We start from the raw sequence: 22,501 nt of genomic DNA on the forward strand, positions 1-22,501 counted from the left end.
CCTGCCCCTCCCTGGACCCAGGGAGCATTGTGCAGCACACCCAGTTACCAGAGACAGAGCACCATGCTCAGCAGAGAATGCAGGGCAGGGAGGTGCCAGGCCAGGCTCACACACTCCTCTTCACTAGTTCAACTGAAAAGTGTAGATGCCAAGCATTATTACCATCCATACACAGCCTCTGCTCTCCTATTCAGTATTCTCTTCATTAGAAGTCCTATCTACTGTTCATTAATTATCTTGACACACAGGTTTATCCGGTCTCCATCACTGAGGTACATGTGCTCACACTGTAGAGATGAGACAGACCAGCCAAACAGGATCGGGAACCTCTCTGTTGGAAATGGGGAGATGTAGATAAAAAGCAGAGGGGGAAGTGATCAGTCCCTATACTAGCATGGATCTCCTGTCCCCATCTCCTCCCATCTTAGACCTTTACACTTAAGGCCCCCATACACTGAGACGATTTCGCCCAATTCTGATGCATTGGGCCATGAAATCGGGTCAGTTTGATGTCCCCTCAGGTCCGACGTGCGGTCCCATGTGCATCGGACCTGAGTCAGTGGTCGGACCTGCTGGCTGTCTGACCACCCACCCTTGCACCTACCTCCCGGTGGCAAGCCGTTCTAGGAGTAGGGTCAGATGCGATCCATCACAACAATTGTGATGGACTGCATGCATCCCTGACGTCCGGGAAGGACACGCTCACGGGGTATCGTATGGTCACCTTAGCACTCCTTGTGCCCTGTCCTCTTCATTCCTCTTGCTGTGGCAAATGTGTACGTTACACCTGAGGTGCACAACACACGCAATGGGACCTGTCCTGGTGAAGAACGGACTTCCGGGTTGATGAACTAGTGAGTGCTACCACCCATGCATGATCTGGGATCTGAATTTATTGCACTTGTAAAAATATTTGGGAATGATTATTTATATTAACCGTTTATGATCACTATTTTGCTTTACAATTGTTGAATCAGAAGTAGAATCTATTACTTAATGCCACATTAGTAATATACAATTCTTATTTATTTTACATTCAGAGTAGGACTAAGAAAGTGTATTAATAATACTTTATCATAACAAAGAAGGTCCATGTAAGGCCATGTGGCCTATACGGAGGACGTGGTGACTGCTCAATGAGTTTCAGATATATTGTGTGTCCCGTGTCCCCCCCCCCATGGGAGCACTCAGCCAAAAGTACCTTAAAACTATTTTCTCTACCGTCCAATGGGATACTGGGTTATACTATGGGGATAGAGATCCTCCGCAGGAGAGACAGGCACATTAAAGCTTTCAGTGTGGGTGCACTGGCTCCTCCCCTCTATCTCCCTCCACTAGTCAGTTTAGAAAAATGTGCCTCAGGAGAGGCAGTGCTTTCTGGATGCTCCAGATTTTTTCTTCAAATTTTATTTAGTTTGTTATTTTGGGGCGCTGCTTTGACCAGGCAGCTGTCCTACTTCGAGGGTGTCAGGGGTAGGGTCAGTCCCCGGCCTCTTCAGGTGCAGAGCTGACCTGTGGCAAGATGGCGGCGGCAGTAGCGTCGGCCCTCTCGCAGGGACACCCCTCTATCACACTGGCATAGGGTGATGCCGCTGGACCACCAGGGATGCCCAGAACGTTTTAAAAACATTTCATATGTAAAACGCTTCTTATGCCAGTATAAATATACTGGAAGCGCCAGCTCCGTGTAAAGGGGGCGGGGCTTCACTCAGATCGGGACCAGGCTCTGCTGGGCGTGCTCTGTCTCTGCTTCCTGCTTCTTCACGCATCCAGAGGTCGCCATTACAGCTCCTCAGCGGCATGGTGGATTTGATCCTTTGCAGCAGAGACAGCAAGTTATAACAGCGCAGCAGCGTTGCTTAGCTGTGTTATAGTACACTGTGTAGACATATCACTGTGTGTTTGTGCATTACCAGCTCACTCTAATCCGTGAGATAAGGTTTGGGGTGTAATGGTCTCCTCATATTGCTCTCAGTCTAACCCACTGGCTAGTTAACCACTTGTACACAACACCATAGTCTCTAATACAGAGGTGTTTTACACTTATACTGTGTAGTGTTACAGCACATCAAGTGTGGGTGTTGAGTGTGCGTGTGAGTGCTGCTGGGGGTGTCCTGTTACTTCATCATGGTTAAAAAGTTAACATGCATGGTGTGCAGCACAAAGTTCATTCCAGCTTCACAGTCAGTTACCTGTGAACTGTGTATGATGCCACAACCCAGTGGTGTAGCCACTCAGGTCAGTGGGGTACCCCCACAACTTGTGGATGGGTCACAGGCTGATAATACAGAGCCTGCCTGGGCCAGCAGCATAAAGACGATGATGGACTCTGTTGCTTCCCAGCTCTCTGCAAATACACAGCAGACGCAGAGGGTGCAAAGGGAATTAGCCATGTTGTCTGCCAGGGTTGATATTCTCACCCCTCCCCCTGCTCAGCCCCCAAAGCGGCCTGCTACTGCAGTGGCCTCGGACTCTGATGATGATGACATCCTTGAAGTGGGAGATGGGGCTGATGATCAGGATGCTGTTCAGGAGCAGTCTTTAGGTCATGGTTCTGAGGCTTTAATTAAGGCCATTAGGGAAGTGTTAGAGCTCCCTATGGAGGAACCCTCTGAGGGAGATTCCTTCTTCATGACTCAGAGAAAACAGCCAGTCTATTTCCCAGAACACAGATAACAGACTCTTCTATAATATCGTGAAGAAACATTGGCACATCCTACTAGAGGATGAAACCCTTGGTGACATTTTGCCAGACAAACCCCGTATGATTTACAGAAAGTCATCTGACTTAAAACAACAACTTACCAACAATCACGTAAAATCAAGAGAAAAACACACCAAGAAACATTATCACATCCTACTAGAGGATGAAACCCTTGGTGACATTCTGCCAGACAAACCCCGTATGATTTACAGAAAGTCATCTGACTTAAAACAACAACTTGCCAACAATCACATAAAATCAAGAGAAAAACACACCAAGAATAAAGGTTTCTACTATTGTGGTAGATGCAAATTATGCAAACAATCACACATAAACACAACAAAGAAAATAGACTCATTCACATCACATATAACAAAAGAAGAATTCAGAATTTCAGAACACATCACCTGCGACCACACGGGCGTCATCTATCTAGCCACCTGTCCGTGTGGTTTGCAATACGTGGGGAGAACAACAAGAAAATTAAAGATAAGAACAGCAGAACACATAAGAAATATCGATAAGGGTTCAGAAACACACAGCCTCTCGAAACATTTCAGAGATACACACAACAGCAACTCCACAGGCCTAGCCATCATAGGAATAAAACTAGTACACAGGAACTGGCGAGGGGGCGACTTTATTAAGACTATCAATAAGGAAGAACTGAAGAGAATCTTTACACTCAGATCCATGATACCAAGGGGCCTAAATGCAGACAATGAGGTCAGGTCTATAAGCAACTATTAGCACCACCAGGGACCCCTACAAAAATGCCTCACCATCCCATAAAAACCGAGCGCATTAATTAATGTGCCTTAATTCATCACAAGCGTATTAAAAAATTCCCACCACATTCCTCAAGCACAGTGATTAGCAGCCTGTTACATCCCATCAAACATACACAAATAGTATATGTGCAAGTCTACAGGTTTTGCCCTCTATGAAAACACAATACTGCTATTTAAACCGTACTTTTCCTCTAGCACACTCACGCAAAAGTGGTAAGGGCTATTTGCCCTCAACCAAGATGGCCACCGGATATTCAGCACCTCCCACCCTCATTATGTTAAATACCATGTCCAAACAACCCACTTCACAACTCCCTGAAGAAGACCCTTCAAGGGTCGCAACGCGTTGGAGAGACATCTACACCTTATCCTAGTCGACCAAAGTCTCCTCCCGGCTGGGAGTAGAGCGCACGGATCGTGTAGGGACTGAGACGCCGGTTCCGGGATCTCGTGATAACGGTACCCGGAAGTCTCATCTCCAACACAATCTGTGGAGCGCGGCGGGCTGCACGATTGAGGTGCCTATCGAGAGGTGATCGCGGCGTGGGACATGAGGAGAACGAGGTCCGGCATACACAGGTCAGAGGTATACTGCGGTCGGGACGGGACGCCAGCCCCCCGCACCACCAGTACTGTGTCACTTAGACTTTTCTTTCCCCCCCCATTCCAGACTGCCTACCCCACCACACTTGTGCAGCGTATCCCGCTGTCAACCACCTTTGGGAACTTGAGCCACGGGCTCACCTTTTGCACTGCAGCACTTGCTTATTGCCTGCACCACCACTGGACATTGTCATTCACATGCATAATCAGTCACATGTGTAAAACTTTGTTTCAGTACCGCAGCAATAAATGTGTGTTTTTTTTTCACTTGCAATCACATCCAGCAATCATTTGTTTATTGATTTATGTACTCCTACTTAGCGCAAGACCTCAAAAAAACCTTTGTTCAAACTATTCAGCAGCGGGTAGCCCTCCCTCTTTGAGGACCTGCAGCTTGTATGCAAATACACCCCCCACTGGGTTAGCTCCAACCAACCATTTTCTGTATTTCCCAGAACAGGCTGAATTAGAAAGTACCTTTTAAGAGTGCTTGGCAGAATCCTGAAAAGAGGTTCCAGCTGTCAAAGAGGTTCACAAATACATATCCCTTTGATCCTCTTGGTAGGAAGAAGTGGGAGGAACCGCCAGTGGTGGATTCCTCAGTTTCCCGCCTTTCAAAGAAGGTGCTGTTACCAGTACCTGGGGTATCTACCCTCAAGGATGGTGCAGATAGGAGACTGGAAGCGACACTTAAGTCCATGTTCACGGCCAGTGGGGCTTCACAGCACCATGTATTGGCCAGTTGCTGGATGGCTAAGGCCATTTATACTTGGTCCACGCTGATCCAAGAGGGTTTGTTGGGGGACATGACCGTGGCTCAGATAGGTGAAAACCTGTGTCACATTCAGGACACGGCACGGGTGCCTTGTGAGGCACAGAAGGAATTGGGCGCTATAAATGCGCGGAATTCTGCAATGGCCGTGTCGGCTAGGCGGGCCTTGTGGTTGCGCCTGTGGGTGGCTGATGTGGATTCCAAAAAGAGTGTGGAAGGCATACCTTTCACAGGGGAGAGGCTCTTTGATAGTGAGCTGGACGACTGGATTTCTAAGGCTACGGCAGGGAAATCCACTTTCCTCCCATCAGCACCCAAAACGGCAAAACGCCCCTTCACAGGACCCTCCCAGCAGTCCTTTCGTGGGTCCAAGTTCCGCCCTAAGGCCAGAGCCGCCTCTAATGCCAGCAGAGGCACTAGAGGGAAGTTCATGAAGCCTAACTCCTCAAATCAGGACCGTTCCACCGTCCCTGCCGCTTCCAAGCCGGCAGCATGACGGGGTGCACCCACCACGGGACAGTCTCGAGGTGGGGGCCCGGCTGCTACACTTCAGCAAGGTGTGGGACGCCTCGTGCCTAGATCCCTGGGCCAGAAGTCTTATTTCGCTAGGTTACAGGCTGGAGTTTGCCGGGCCTCCTCCTCGACGCTACTTTAAGTCGGCCCTCCCAGCCTCAGCGGAGGATCAGTTGCTTCTTCAGGGAGCAATCCACAAGCTCCTCCTGTCCAGGGTGATCATACCTGTACCAAAACAGGAGCAAGGCCAGGGTTACTATTCAAACCTGTTCCTTGTCCCCAAGCCGGACGGCTCAGTAAGGCCCATTTTGAATCTGAAATCGCTGAACCCCTTCCTGCAGGTGTTCAAAATGGAGTCGCTCAGGTCGGTGATTGCCTGCCTGGAAAAAGGGGAATTTCTGGCCTCTGTCGACGTCAAAGACGCCTATTTACACATCCCAATTTGGCCTCCCCATCAAGTCTTTCTAAGATTTGCGGTGGGAGATTGCCATTATCAATTTCAGGCGCTGCCCTTCGGGCTATCAACTGCCCCGCGCATTTTTACCAAGCTCATGGCAGAAATAATGGTCCTTCTCAGGCTCCAGCGGGTAAATGTCATACCCTACCTGGACGACCTGCTGATAAAGGCAGGATCGGAGGAAGCCCTGGTGAGTGCGTTAGACCTGACTATCCAGGTGTTGAGAGACCACGGGTGGATTTTAAACATCCCAAAATCCTTGTTGCTCCCGAGCCGCAGAATGGTGTTCCTGGGTATGACTGGACACAATAGAGCAGAAGGTGTTCCTGCCGGCCGAAAAGGCGTCAGACTTACAGGAATTGGTAAGGGAGGTCCTATCAAGCCCTTGGGTCTCGGTGCACCTCTGCCTCAGGCTCCTGGGCAAGATGGTGGCCTCATTCGAAGCCATCCAGTACGCCAGGTTCCACTCCAGGACCTTTCAGCTGGATATCCTCACGAAGTGGTCAGGATCCCCCCGCCAGATGCACAGAAGGATTTGCCTGTCTGCAACTACCAAACGCTCCCTGCAGTGGTGGCTAGATTCGCCAAATCTATTGGCGGGTCGCTGCTTCCAGATACAGGACTGGCTTCTGATTACCACGGATGCCAGTCTCAGAGGCTGAGGAGCTGTGATACAGGGAGTCCGCCTGCAGGGCCGTTGGTCTCCAATGGAATCCACTCTGCACATAAACAACCTCGAACTGAGGGCTGTTCACTATGCCCTTTTACAGGCGGAGCCTATGCTGCGGGGCAGGGCGGTGCAAGTTCAGTTGGACAACATCAACCGCCAAGGAGGGACAAGGAGCATGCCCTGTATGAGGGAAACCACAAGGATATTCTCCTGGGCGGAACGCCATGTAAAAGCCCTGTCAGCCATCTTTATACCTGGAGTCGACAACTGGGAAGCGGATTTCCTCAGCCGTCATGATCTCCACCCCGGGGAGTGGGGACTTCACCCCCAGGTGTTCCAGGACATAGTAGATCTTTGGGGGCTCCCTCAGATCGACCTTATGGCCTCACGGTTGAACCACAAGCTGGACAGGTACTGTGCCCGGACCAGGGATCCAGGGGCAACAGCAGTAGATGCCTTGACTTGGATGTGGGATTTTCAGCTGGTGTATCTGTTCCCACCGCTCCCATTGCTGGCCCGAGTGCTAAAAAGGATCCGTCACCAGAGAGTAGAAGCCATCCTAGTGGCCCCAGACTGGCCTCGAAGGGCCTGGTACGGGGACATTCAGGCCATGCAGGTAGAAGACCCGTGGCGTCTTCCTCCAAGAAAAGATCTTCTCCTCCAGGGACCGTTTGTCTTTCAGGACTTACCGTGGCTGCGTTTAACGGCCTGCAGGTTGAGCGGAAGATATTAGGCCTCAGGGGACTACATACCTCTGTGATTACCACCATGACATGTGCCAGGAAGCCGGTCACGGCCTCTCACTACCATGTGATATGGAAGAAGTACATAGCCTGGTGTGAGAAAAATGCTTTGCCGCCAGCAGTATTTCGTCTTAACAATCTGTTAAGATTCCTTCAAGCTGGCTTGGATCTGGTCCTCCGGTTGGGGTCCTTAAAGGTACAGATTCAGCTCTGTCAGTATTTTTTCAGAAAAAACTGGCGCTGTTGCCGGAAGTCCACACTTTTCTGCAAGGAGTGCTGAGGATTCAGCCTCCCTTTGTACCACCCACCGCACCTTGGGACTTGGATGTGGTCCTCACCTTCCTTAAGTCCTCTTGGTTCATTCCATTGGAACAATCAGAGTTAAAACATCTTACATGGAAGACTGTTGTCCTACTGGCCTTAGCCTCAGCCAGGCGGGTGTCTGAGCTGGGGGCTTTGTCTTGTAAAAGCCCTTACTTGGTATTCCACGAGGATCGGGCAGAGCTTAGGACCAGGCCGCAGTTTCGGCCAAAGGTTGTGTCCGCATTCCATCTGAACCAGCCTATTGTGGTCCCTTCCAGCGTGGTACATCCTGATATACCTCTCTCTTTGGATGTGGTACATACAGTACCCTCAAGGTGTATGTAAAACGTACGGCTAGAATCCGGAAGTCGGATAGTCTGTTTGTATTGTATGATGCACAAAAGAAGGGCTCTCCTGCATCTACAAGGACCATAGCCCGGTGGATCCGATGCACGATACAACAGTCCTATGCATCGGCTGGTTTGTCCCTTCCTCCAGCGTCGAAGGCCCATTCCACAAGATCTATTGGGACTTCTTGGGCGGCTGCCCGAGGGCTTTCGGCTCTGCAGCTGTGCAGGGCCGCAACTTGGTCAGGGAGTAACACGTTTGTCAAGTTCTACAGATTTGACACTCTGGCCAGGGAGGATTCGGACAAGCGGTTCTACAGCAGACTCCGCCCGTTCTGGTAGCTTTGGGACCTCCCCATAGTATAACCTAGTATCCCATTGGACGGTAGAGAAAATAGGCTTTTGGGTACCTACCGGTAAATCCTTTTCTCGTAGTCCATATGGGATACTGGGAGCCCGCCTCTGTGCGGCTTTCTGCTGTTACTAACACGGTTAGGGCTTGTTGCCCTGTGGTGAACTCAGAAGTTGTTATGATTCACCTCTTTGTTGTTTTCTGTTTATTATTTTGGTTTGGGTGTGCTGTGAGAATCTCACCACGTTATTGTTCACATACCTCCTCACATAGCTCTCCTTCGGCACAGTTTTTCATTAACTGACTAGTGGAGGGAGATAGAGGGGAGGAGCCAGTGCACCCATACTGAAAGCTTTAATGTGCCTGTCTCTCCTGCAGAGGATCTCTATCCCCATAGTATAACCCAGTATCCCATATGGACTATGAGAAAAGGATTTAGGTAATAGGATTTACCTATTGTTGTTGTTGTTGTTGTTGTTGTGGTTGTTGTTGTTGTTGTTAAATGGTGTGTGTAAAGGTCATCCTTAGATTTAGTTATGTGGTGAGGGACAAGATTGGTGAGGGACCATCTCTGGATTTGCCTATTTAAATGTTCATAAATTCCTAGATCACGAGTCCAAGGCACCCCACGGTGTCACGGCACACTGTTTGGGAACCAGTGCTCTAGTGTGTATAGGGTTTTAGTGTGGAGAAAATTTAACTAATATTGTTTAAAACAAAAATGTCCAAATATCGTTTTAAACAAATAAAGTCTTGTTTTTAATCAACAGAGCATGCATTTTTTCAGATTGTTTTTTCTTTCTTTACATGGTTTCACTTTCTGTTTCTCTGCTTTTAGTTGTTTATACAACAGGTGGAAATTCTTTCGGGAAATCCTGTGACTTTCCCTACTTTAATAATGGGACCTGGTATCATGACTGCATCTATGATGCCAGTGAGGATCGGGAATGGTGCGCAACCTCTGGCAATTTTGATGCTGATGGGAGATGGGGAGACTGCTTGAAACCAGGTGAGCCCCATCTGTTTTTTTGTCTGTTGCTTTAATTATCTGATTTCTGTAGTTTAATGCATGTATCAAGTAGGAGGTATTTGTGCTGTGGGTAATTAGCTCAAAGATTGCTAAATGTTGCAATGTCTATGTGCTCATGGAAGGTGCGTGCTGATTGGCTGGCATCTTCTGAAATGACAGTAGTCATCCTGGTGCTGCTCAGTCACATAGGGCGGGATGTATTAAAATACATCGCCGCCCTTCGCCCCCCCCCGCCGCGATGCCGCCGCGTATGTACTAACATATGTGGCTGGCATCGTGATGCGGTGACGGAAGCCCCCCGCGATACCTGTACTGTGGTCTGCGGGGGGTCTCCGACACCTCCCAGCCAGCTTCTGCTGCTTTCACGCCGGGGACAGCTAATTAGGCTGTCCCCGGCGCTTCCTCCTCCCCCCTGCAGCCGGAAGGACGTCCGGCTGCGTTGATAGGGGGAGGAAGGGCTTACCTTCCGGGGTCCAGGAGGACCTGCAAGAAGGTAAGCCCAAGGGAGGGGGAGAGGGAGGGTCGGCGAGGCGGCGGGGTTGCGGCGACGTGGCGGGCGGCGAAAAGAAGCCCATAGCCTATAGGGTACCCTTCAATGCGGTATCATTTTTGATACATTGGAAAATGCGGTAAAACCGGGGTTTTACCGCATTTTCCATTTGATACATCTCGCCCATAGAGTGAATTTTTGTTAACATCATATTGTTTCATTCATTGTACTGGGTTTTAGATTTTTTGTTTGTTTAATCCGTTGGATGCCTACTTGGACTGTAGAGGATGTGAGCCAGGGTTGCCTACCTTCCTAGGAATGGCCAGGAGGGTCCTAGGAAATTGGGCAACCACACCAGAAAGCCGTTCCTCTCCCACAACCAATCCTGAGGAAAGCTTGCTGGTACCCATATTCTGTCCTGTACAGGACAATATTAGCTCTTTACACTTCCTAGTGTACTTTTAATCCGACATCCACCACCCTGGGGTGCTGGGGATAACCCCTGGCTTCAGGGCTGACTAGTTGGTTAATGTTATGGCCAGGGTATTATTATTACATTGATATAATATTCTCTGTATTAGAACCAGAACCTGCTCAAGAGGCTGGGTATGATTTTGTTTTTGTTTGCTGTGCCCAATTGGAGTATTAGGGGAACGCATGAAAGGGGCACTTATAAGGTATTTTGGTTATAAAATGTATTCACATTTGGAATCGGTTCATGGGACCTTGATGTTGGTCAGTGCACACTACACAACTTCCTGGATCTTGGCAGTATTCTATTTAAAGATCTTAATTAAAGACTTACAGATGGAGCGCCTCTCATTCAACCTACCTATGGCGATTGTATCACCAGTTCGCCATGACGGGCTATGGGGCGCGGCGTTGCAATACATTTTAAAGGCTTGGCGATTCGCAGTGGCGTCTCTGGATGAGTGCAATACCAGTGATCATCCACCAGATGTCACTTTTTTTGAAATCCTCATTGCGCATGCGTGAAATGTGTGCTGCAGCATGTGCATGAAGTGACTACAGTATTAAAAAGCTCTGTAGCGCAGGAACTACTTTGCTACTACTGTACTGTCCAGTAAGCTACAGTACTGTAGATAGACAGCTCTTATCAGGTGTGTAGGCTAGTGGATAAGCGTGCCGCTCCGCATGTTGTACATTAAAGTACAGTATGCCTGAGTTTGATTATTAAAGGGAACTTATTTTTTTCCAACAAATTTACAGTAGGTCAGTTACTGTATATTTAGCACACAAAAACTCCTGCCTCCCCAGTAACCTTTCCGTGCGTCTGCATGGGCACGGACGCTAATGCGTCTCATTGTTTTGGTCAAAAGGCACTAGGATGCATCTGAGTGGAAAGTCTGGCCGCTCTTTGTGAAGTACTGGATAAGCGTGCCGCTCTGCAAATTTTACAGTAGTAATGAGCTGCATTAGGTGGACAGTTGGAGGGGACCCTGACTGGATGCTTGCTGCTTCCCTTCCTGATGTCATATAAACTACTACTACTACTACTACTAGTCTCTGTAGAGTCTCCACTTTCATATGATACTAGTATCAAGTCTCTAGGATACAGAGAACCGGAGATACTGTATCAGGGTGCAAAATAGACACGTTTTTCCCAATTGACTAGAATGGACACGTTAATTCAGACAGGAGTCGCTACAGACGGTCCCTTCGTGGATTAGCGCTGCTGGAGATATTGTAAAGTAATGTACGGTATTCAGGTCAAGTCGACCCCCTCCACCCCTGGGGGAAGGGGAGGAGGCGGTTGACTTCAGCTGCATACACATTATGCACATACCAACAGTTCAAAATATTCAGCATCGGCTACTTGAACGTGAAGGTAAATATTTGTATAGGATCATTACACTACACAGCCCATTTGCTTGCAGCGATGTTCACGAGCGTCCCATTCCGCACGAGCGTCTCATACTGTAAGCGCGCTCCATACGGCGAATGGCGGGATTCCATTGGCACATTACAGTATATCACAATTTTATTGCATGGCGTGCGCCCACGCCCCTTGGCGGACGGCAGTGCAAGAAGAAAATTGGAACGCCAGAACCTCTGCCATGGCGAGCTGACGGCAATATTGAGAGGCACTCCATCTGTATATGGAAAATGTCAAGTAGATAGCTGGTCTGAGAGATGTGCAAATCCTTAAGGTATACGGAGGTGGATTGCACCATGCTATTGTGTCTTCTGACTATATAAAGGTGGGCCCTGAGTTAGCGATATCTCATCTGACATGTACATATGCTGCTGTGACCATCTTGTATGCTGTATCCTCTGAGCAATGCTTGTAAAGTGCAAGGTGTTTTTTAAGGATTCAGTATTGAATCCCGGCGTTCAGAATCCCGACGCCGGAATCCCGACAGCCGAAATGCCGACAAGGGGGGACGTGGATCGCCCCCCCTTGCGGGCTCGCTGCGCTCGCCACGCAGCGGGCCCGGTGCCTCGCTATGCTCGGCACACTAATTTATTCTCCCTCCAGGGGTGTCGTGGAAACCCCAGGAGGGAGAATGTGTCTGCATTTCGGCGGTCGGGATTCTGAACGCCGGGATCCCGAACGCCGGGATTTTAACTGCATCCCGTTTTTTAAGGTGTTTTGAGCAATAAAGATATTGGGCAGATGCACTTCGCTTCAAAAGTGATAAAATGGAGACTGATAAACAACCAGCCAATCAGCTCCTGTCTGACATTTTTCAAACACAGTCTGTGACATGGAAATTAGGATTGGATTACTCTCCATTTTATCACTTTTGAAGCTTAGTGCATCTGGCCCATTGCCTTTATGATTACCTGCGACTAACAGAATTGCGCAAAACACTGTTCAATTTTCCAGTCCTTTACTGAGCCCCATTATCTCCAAGCTTTGTCCTCTGGCAGCTTCCGTAGAGAGCCTGGTCAATAGCCCGTGACCAGTGAGGTCAACAACACCAGTCACAAGGCGTAGCAGCAGTGTGACTACACATACACAGCAGAAGGCGGTATTCACGTGCCGGTGGTAGAGCCCGAGCAGAATTTCAGTGCCAGTGTAGGACCTGGTGGTGGTGGCAGCAACGTGGGTGAATTTAGTAACAGAAGGTTACCGAAGGTAAGAGTGATCCCCCATTGGCCAGATTTTGGTAGACTTTATTCAAATCTGTGATCACTTTGGGCAGGTAGTGAGAGTGCATCCCGATCCTGTCACGATTTCCCTTGAACTCGCTGGCAGCTCCCCAGACACAATAGGTCTTGTGTGTAATTTCACGTAAGATCTGCTACTGCCAGCATACTCGTCCTTAGTAGCATCTTCAGATCATGTGTGTAGCACATAAGACCAGCGGCTCCATCTCACAACCCTCATTGGATCGTAATCATAGCTAAACACCTCACGATGTGCACTAAAAGCACACACCATGCATCGCACGACCCTTTGAAATCGTGTGGTTCTAAAGTATGGCGAGCTTAAAAAATGTTCCCTGGTTTGGATATTCGGTGCATGTGTTACTTTCTATGTAACATATACTTTAAGGAGCCCATACACGCTGCGATGCGGCGGCTCCGTTTTGTACTTTAAGGTGCGCGCTGCCGCGCGTCTCATCGTACAGTACAAAAAGTATGTGCTGGACATACTTTTTGTACTAGCTTTTCATCGCATCGCATGCACGAGGCATGCGATGCGATGTGTACTATTAAAGTACAAAACGTACGCCCACAACGGAGCGTGTATGGGCTCCTTTAGGCAACTCTGTGTCAGGTAATTTCCAAGAAGAGATGAAGACTATAGATAGATTCTGTTTCTCTTGTAGTGAACGATTGTAATCACACCTGGGCTCAAAACACTGAACTCCAGCAATGCTACCAGTTCAATGCACAAGCCAGCCTGAAGTGGAAGGAAGCCTTCACGTCCTGTAGAAGCCAGGGTGCAGACTTACTGAGCATTTCCAGTCTTGAGGAGCTGAAATACATTACTGGTAAGTACCTTATAAATGATGAAGGTGTATGTTTGGTTACATAGACCAGTGGTTCTCAACCTCGGTCCTTAAGGACCCCCAACAGTTCACATTTTCCAGGTCACACTGCAGGGGCACAGGTGCACACATTATTCACTGACACATTTTAAAAGATCACAGGTGGAGCTAATTATTTCACCTGATTCAGTGTGGAGACCTGGAAACCGTGCACTGTTGGGAGTCCCTGAGGTTGAGAACCAGTGACATAGACCATATGATAAAGTAAATTCATAAAGGTTTTTTCAGTACTGTGGACATGTATCTACTAGTTAGGGTCTGATTGTGGTACACGCACAGTTGGCTGTTGCTGCAGGTGGCCACAGAAGCCAGACTTACCACCTGACTGTATCCAATCAACTAATGCAGAGGTTCCTATGTGCCCACCAGTGATTTTACAGTCAGCAGCTAACTTTAGTATCTTCGCTTGCCCCAACTCCCTGCTAGGTGCAAATAGATCAGTCACTAACCGGTTACTGTTCCCTATATGTGATACTCATCGCTACATACCCACCACATTCCCCTGGCACTACTACAGGTCAGGGTGCTTAGGTACAATTGCAATGTTCTGTTCCACATGCATGCATGCATGCATACACACACACCCACACACACCAATACATATATACACACCAATGTGTGTGTGTATATATATATATATATATATATATATATATATATATATATATATATATATATATATATATATATATATATATATACACACACAACAATACACATCGTGTATGTATTCACACACACACACAAAATACATATATATACACACAACAATACATACATTGACAGAAGGTTGACACAAGGTTATGGTCGACATGAGCTTTTAACCTGTTTTGGTACATATGTCGACATGGACACCGTATACACAGGTGGCCAAAATTGCGGACACTTTTTGAAATATTAATGTTTTTCAACTTTGAATGCTTATAAAAACTGTTACCCTTCACGCACAGCAATGCTTCGTATATCAAATTAAAGGAAATGTTATGGTGAATTCACCATAAACAGATATCAAATATTAGCATTACAAGAGAAGTTATGCTACTTTCAAGTCAGACAAGGAAGCACAGATGCGTGAGATTCAAGAAGCAGATTGTAGCAACAGCTACTACTAGCCAATCGGAATCGTCGTTCTGAGGACCAATGGTCAGGTCTTGTGTTTGAGCAGGTGCAAGGTCATGTTCAAAGGTGGGAAAGGTCAGTTTGGCTGTTTCATTTTGCAGAATAAAGTTGGTTACGGAAGTGCATTTATGGTTGGATGTTTGTGAGTATTGTTTAGTGCTATTGACAGTGTAAAAAAGAAATAAAACTATGTCATCCAGGCAAAGTGGTGACTGGTCACCCAGGAAGAGATCTAGGATTGTTGTTTTATGTGAATATGATCTTTCGTATGCAGCAATTGTGAGAGAAGTTGGTGGGAATCAGTAGTACAAAAGTTTTGTTTACACTATCAGGAAATACAATCTATACAAAACAAAGAAGGATAAGGCCGGAAAAGTGCACAACAGCTGTTGATGATAGTAGATTAAAACAAATTTGTGTCAGGGACAGATGGATGTCATCTGCGGTCATTAGCAGTGAACTGAATGCAAATGATGTTTGTGTCAGTTCAAGAACGGTACGGAGAAGACTAACGGGGGTTGGCCTAAAAGATAGGATTCCCCGAAAAAAACCATTGCTGAATAAACAGAAGTGGCAAAAACAAATACAGTGGGCAAAAGAACACATTGCATGGACAGAAGTTCAGGGGAAATAAGTGATATGGAGTGACGAAACTAAGATATCGATATTTGGTAGTGATGGGAGAAAATATGTGAGACGTAGCAGTGGGGAAGAGGTACATCCAGATTGCATTCAAGCGACAACAAAGAATCCTGCAAGTGTTATGATCTGGTCATGTATGACAGCAGATGCTGTAGGTCGCCTTCATGTCATAGATGGCACACTGAACAGCAGAAAGTACATTGACACCATCCTACAACAAAAACTTCTACCTTCTATCAGGGATTTTTTTCCAGATAATGTCCCCTTTTTTTCCAAGCAGGATTCAGCTCCCTGCCACAATGCACGGATATACAAACAGTGGTTCACAGAGAATGACATACAGGGGCTGGGATGGCCAGGAAACAGCCCAGACCTCAACCCCATAGAACATTTGTGGTTCCGTTTGTAAAAACTGGTACATCTGAGGCGTCCATCCAATAAAAGGGAATTAAATCAGGTTATAATTGTCTCATGGCCCTACATAATAAAGAAGGAAGAGCTCCAGACATTGGTTGGCTCAATGCCACGTCGCTGTGCTGGTGTCTTGAAAAATAAAAGATACCCAATGAAAGACTGATATGACAGTGACATCATAAGTACAAAGGGATTTTCACCCTAAGGGTAGTTTTTACTGCATAACTACTCTTGTAATGCAAATATTTGACCTCTGTTTATTGGGTACTTGTTTCCTAGCACGGCCACAACGATCATGATCGTGGGCATCGTAAGGGAAAATCGGGGGCATCGCGATTTCCCCATAGGGAACAATGTTAAATGCCTCAATTTAGCCGCGATGCCCCCGATTTTCCCATAGGAAACAATGGAAAATGGGCCAGAAACCCCCCAAAACACCCCTGAACAGTGAAATGTCCCCCCAAAAGTATTTTACGCCACCCCACGATCAACGCGAACCCGAAGCGTGGCGAGCGCAGCGAGCCTGCGAGGGGCGGCGGTACGCGTCCTCCGACCTTTTCATACCCCCACTATCCACGTCGGCGTGGAGTTGAGAATAGAATAGTGTGGCGAGCGCAGCGAGCCACCGAGCCCGAAGCGTGGCGAGCGGACGCGGATACCTGTGAAGCCCGTGAAGGGACGCGGATACCTGTGAAGGTATCCGCGTCCCCGCACGGGGCTCGCCACGCTTCGGGCTCGGTGGCTCGCTGCGCTCGCCACACTATTCTATTCTCAACTCCACGCCGACGTGGATAGTGGGGGTATGAAAAGGTCGGAGGACGCGTACCGCCGCCCCTCACGGGCTCGCTGCGCTCGCCACGCTTCGGGTTCGCGTTGATCGTGGGGTGGCGTAAACTACTTTTGGGGGGACATTTCACTGTTCAGGGGTGTTTTTGGGCCTTTCTGGCCCATTTACTATTGTCCCCTATGATGATTTGGTGAAATTGAGGCATTTAACATTGTTCCCTATGGAAAATCGGGAGCATCGCGGGTACATTGAGCCATTTAACATTGTTTCCTATGGGGAAATCGTGGGCATCGCGTCTGCACCATTTAAGCCTTTTTTAGCCGCATACGACGCGACCGACACGATTTTGACTGTTTTCAATGCATTTCAATGGGAAAATCGGGGGCATCGCGTCGGTCGCGTCGTATACCACTAAAAATGACACCCGATGCCCGCGATTGTGGCCGTGCTAGGAAACAAGTACCGTTTATTGTGTTGAATTTCATCTGACATGTTGCATTAAATTCCCTTTCATTTGATATATGAATCACTGCACTGCATAAAGTGTAACATTTTTTATAAGCATTCAAAGTTGAAAGACATTCAAATTTCAAAAAGTGTCCGCAATCTCGGCCACCAGTGTACATGTACCGCGTCCCCTCGCTTGGCTCGCTGCACTCGTCATGCTTCGGGCACTATTATATTCCCACTCTGTCTGGTTGTATAGTAAAGTATTAAAAACCACCTTTTCTTATTTTTTCAAAGAAGTGGCAAACTCATGTCGACCATAAGCTTGTGTTGGCCTAGACCAGTGGTTCTCAACCCTGGTCCTCAATTACCCCCAACAGTGCATGTTTTGTAAGTCTTCTCACAGAATCACAAGTGCTATAATTAGCTCCACCTGTTGATCTTTTGAAACGTGCCTGAATAATGAGTGCACCTGCCGGGTGACCTGGAAAATGTGCACTGTTGGGGGAACTTGAGGACCAGGGTTGGGAACCACTGACCTAGACCAGTGATGGCTAACCTTGACACTTCAGCTGTTGTTGAACTACACATATCAGCATGTCCTGCATCAGTTTTAGCAAACTGTAGCAGGGCCTGCTGGGATGTGTAGTTCAACAACAGATAGTGTCAAGGTTAGCCATCTCTGACCTAGACATTGTCTACCCATTGACGCATAACGTTACAGATATGTTCTCAACACTTATCTTCAAATCGCACCCATTAGCCCCATTTAGCATGCCATGGACTCAGTAATCCTGAGTACCCGGTACACTGTAGAGGGGACAGTCCAGGGTAATAGGGCAATGGATTAACTTGTGTGCATAGTATGCAATCAAAGTGTATTCCCTGCCTTCTTTTCATTGTATTCTGTGTATATTTCTGAGCATGTACCCAGATGCGTAGGGGGTGTTTAGACTTCACCATATTTCAGTAATGTTTATGTGTATGTATCTTATGACTCATGATCAGCAGATCTTATCGAAATATTGTGCCGTTGGTACTTTTTGAATGACTCATATATTTAACAGACCTATAACTCTTTCAAAGGAATACTCCCTAAAACAAGTGTTTGCAAACATACTGCATCCAAAAAAAAAAATCATTCTGTATGTTCTGAAAATTATCGGCGGGATGTAATACAGTCCCAGTTCACTGGAGGTTCGGGATGCTGGTGGAACTCCGATTTTTTTATTTTATTTTTTAAAGTGACAATCGTTTACAAGGCAAACCATACCTTTTTTAAATAATTGCCGCTTTTAAAAATAGTAATGCTCGTACTGTATTACATCCCACTGTATAAAGTTGGAGTTACCAATACCTGTGTCATGCTACACGTCCTACTACACTTAAGGTCCATACACACTGGGAGACTATGCCCAGCGTGTATGGACAGCGATGATGACAATCATCGCTGAGGGGAAAGCCGCTATGTGAATACACACTGAGCGGCTTTCCCCCTGCCCGGCGCCTATGGAGGGGGGACGACGGCGTTGCACAGCGGAGCGCTGTGCAACGCCTTCCTGAAAGCCGCTCATCTGCTGGTATAACCAGCAGATGAGCGACTTTCCCCATGATGTTGCGGGAGCGCGCAGCAGCGCTCATCGCCGGGCCATACAAACTGGGCGGCTTTGAGCTGAAAGCTGTGCAAACCTGCTGTTTTGAGCAACTTTCAGCTCAAAGTCGCCCAGTGTGTATGGGCCTTTAGGAGAACCTTATTTGTCTTTGGTTGATTGTCTTCATATCCCAATGTAATGTATTTTTTATTCATTATATGTGATCCTTTCAATAAAATATTTTTCATAAATAGAAATAAAAATGTAATTAATTTCTTTGTTTTGTTTTATCTTCAGAGATTGAAAAACTTCCTGCTTCTGTATGGATTGGTCTCAACCGCTTGGAAGCTGGTGGTGGCTGGCAGTGGTCTGATAATAGTCCACTGAATTTTGTCAACTGGGATGAACGTACGTAGACAGCTGGCCTGAGCTTTGGCACCGCTATTTTTCAAAGCACTAGAAGAGTATGGCTGCTTTCATACCAAAACCTGTTGTGACCAAAGCCTATTATACTAAATCATATGTCAGATTAGTTCTAATGTATGCTGACTCTCGAGGGGAGGGGCGACCGACTACTTATTTATGACACCAAAATATTACAAGCCATTTTATAATGTTCAAAGATATAAATGTAACTCATTTCCTTGTTGTGGCTGGAATAAAGTTACTACGTGTTAGAACTATTGTTAGCAGACATTTTATGCTGCTATAGTAGCGCTGAATAAGTGTGCGCTGGTTGACCAAAAATGTACAGATGTAGCAGCACTAATAGTTGCCACGCCAATCCCCACGTGTGACTCCCGTGGCGATTGGCACAAACCATTTTCCATGAGCGTGCGTCTAACTCTCTCCTGCGGCTCATAAACGCATTAAGCAGTGATACCGCAGCTTGGAACAAATGGGAGCAAGTAGTGGCGATCTGGCAACGATGATTTGAGTGCATGTTGTCCAACTTCTTTGAAAAGAACCTGCATTGACTTCAGTTTGTTGGATTTTAAGCCATTTCAATATTTTATCATCTACCACCTTGGTTTTTATTTTTTTAAATTGAACTCTGTATTCCCTGAAATGTCTAGTTTTAAATTCAAATACATGTGATTTTGTGCACACATAGAACCTGATATAGGTTCACTCGCAGGTGGTACAGATGTAGCATGTGCAGAGAGAGAGTTAGATTTGGGTTGGTTCAAACTGAAATTTGTAAAAATAAAGCAGCCAGTGTTTACCCTGCACAGAAACAATACAACACGCCCAAATCTAACTCTCTCTGCACGTTACATATACCCCACCTGCAGTGCAACATGGTTTTGTCCATTAGCAAACCAACTAGTGAACCAGAATCGGGCCCATAGGGCAGTTCCTTTTTTTTTTTTTTAAAGGGTCAATTATTTACAAGGCATAACCTTGCCTTGTAAGTGATATCGTCCTTTTAAAAAAACATGTCCAAGTTTGTCCGGCATCCTGCATTGGTCGATCTCAGGCAAAATTACATTTCATATATATTTTTTCTTTTAACTCTACATTAACTTTTGATATTTGGTAATGTATCTCTGTATTTAAGGTGCGTCTCTGACTCCTCCGATACTGCTGCTTAATCAGTTCTGTATAGCTTAAAGTGAACTTTAATAGAAGCTGAGTCTCTTTCCATCCCCTTTATCTGCTTTGCTATTGTTATAAGGACATTTTGGGAGAGCTCTTTCACATGCATGTTTTGCCCCTGAGATAAAAGGTTATTCCGTACCTTTTATAAGTGTGTTTGACCTGGATATACTTTATGCGGTGTTACCCTAAAGGCCCATACACGCTGGACGACAGCATGTTTGAGCGGCTTTCAGCTTAAAGCCGCCCAGTGTGTATGCCCCAGCGATGAGCAGTGAGTGCTGCTGCGCACTCCCGCATCATCGCCGGGAAAGCCGCTCATCTGCTGGTAATACCAGCAGATGAGCAGCTTTGAGGATGGCTTTGCATAGTGCTGCGCTATGCAACGCCGTCCTACCCCCTCCGTCGGCGCCTTGCAGGGGGAAAGCCGCTCAGTGTGTATGCACTGAGCGGCTTTACCCCCAGTGATGAACACCATCATCGCTGTCCATACATGCTGGGCATAGTCGCCTAGTGTGTATGGACATTAATAAATATGGTACAGCGTTGACTTTGCTGGAGGCTGCGTGTTTAATGGTATTTATTAAACTGGTTCTATATTAAACATTGATGTAAAAGTAGAGCCCTCCTCTCCTGAAGAACAGACCATTATTCTGTATCTTTTTGTATATGGAACTACCTGTATACTTAAATACCTGTATACTTGGAATTCATTTTTAGACTCGTTATATTTTATTTCAGCAAGATTTATATAACGAATTTGTATGTTTACATAGAATGTTCTTCCCTATGTTCTAGACATCACTGCCTTTACAGTTTTGGATGGTTCCAGTTGTGGGAAATTGAATGTGAACTCGGGCCAGTGGGAAGCCTTAGCATGTGATTCTTCTTTGCCGTATATCTGCAAGAAGAGCGTAAATGGCACAAAGTCAGAAACCCCTGGTAAGTTATGGAGATCTTTTCTTTAATCCTGTGTCTTATCTAGGATAGAAGTTCTAATGTTTTCATCATATACTTTCAATGTATGTATTGCTGGCGCAACAATCAATGAAAACGCTATTTTATTTGCTTTTCTGGTGCAGAGTACTGGCATTACGCGGAAACGGAGTGTGCAGGAAACTGGACGGCCTATAACGGCTTCTGCTATCTGCTGCAACAGCCTAGTACATGGGAGGCTGCAGGAGTGTCCTGCCGCAAGGGGAACGGAAGCCTGATCAGCCTGCATTCTCTGGCCGATATCGAGCTTGTGGTTACTAAGTTTCAAAGCGGTAGGTAACTGGTAGAGGATTATATATGACAGATCGAGACACACACTTCAATAAGGAACAAAGAAGACATTGCCAAACACTCCATACAATGTACTATAAAAACCGTCTCGGTTCACTGCAGGAGGTGCGCTTATAGGATTACTGTATGCGTTACTCCACTGAACCGCTCTGCCAGTTATAGATACCGGGACTTCCATACTTTCCTAGCAATTAGCCGCTTATTTGCTAGGTACTTATGAGTATTCATTTTTTTACAGATTGACTCCTATATTGATTGATAGATTAAGTATAACGGTGTGTGGCATTACACAGGGGGTAGTCCCTCTTCCCTAGTAAACGCTATATTACTGGTTACCGTTTTTGTACCTTTCACACTGAACCCATTTTCACCCATTCCCTGGTACTTGCCAGTGCACTCCCCCCGGATACCTACCAGCGTTAACCTGGTACTTGCCAGCGCTCTCCCCCCCTCCCCTTCCCCTAGTACTTGCCAGCGCTCCCCCACCCCATGTACTTGCCAGCGCCCCCTCCCCTGGTACTTGCCAGCTCTCCCCCCCCCCCCCCCCATGTACTTGCCAGTGCTCCCCTCCCTTGGTACTTGCCAGCTCTCCCCCCCCCCCCCCCCCCCATGTACTTGCCAGTGCTCCCCTCCCTTGGTACTTGCCAGCGCTCCCCCCAATGTACTTGCCAGTGCTCCCCCCCCCCCTCCCCTGGTACTTGCCAGTGTTCTCCCCCTCCCCTGGTACTTGCCAGGGGGGAGCGCTCTTGAAGATAAGATGGCTAAACGTGACAGGACTTAGACAGAACCGTCTCGGTTGGCCAAGTAAACCGACATA

General features: G+C 47.0%; 1 protein-coding gene across 2 annotated transcripts in view; it reads left to right on the forward strand.

The window, feature by feature from the left end:
- LOC146020677 (lymphocyte antigen 75-like) overlaps window positions 1–22,501 on the forward strand; it is a 341,840-nt gene that overhangs the window by 196,348 nt on the left and 122,991 nt on the right. For both annotated transcript variants that reach the window (XM_083153965.1, XM_083153966.1), the window contains exons 27-31: window positions 9,094–9,264; window positions 13,576–13,740; window positions 19,096–19,206; window positions 21,196–21,339; window positions 21,480–21,665. In XM_083153965.1, the coding sequence (XP_083010091.1) occupies window positions 9,094–9,264; window positions 13,576–13,740; window positions 19,096–19,206; window positions 21,196–21,339; window positions 21,480–21,665 (777 nt within the window). The remainder of the gene's footprint in view (window positions 1–9,093; window positions 9,265–13,575; window positions 13,741–19,095; window positions 19,207–21,195; window positions 21,340–21,479; window positions 21,666–22,501) is intronic.

Source organism: Crinia signifera, chromosome 7 (genome assembly GCF_055691185.1).
Source record: "Crinia signifera chromosome 7, ASM5569118v1, whole genome shotgun sequence".
Classification (NCBI taxonomy): domain Eukaryota; kingdom Metazoa; phylum Chordata; class Amphibia; order Anura; family Myobatrachidae; genus Crinia; species Crinia signifera.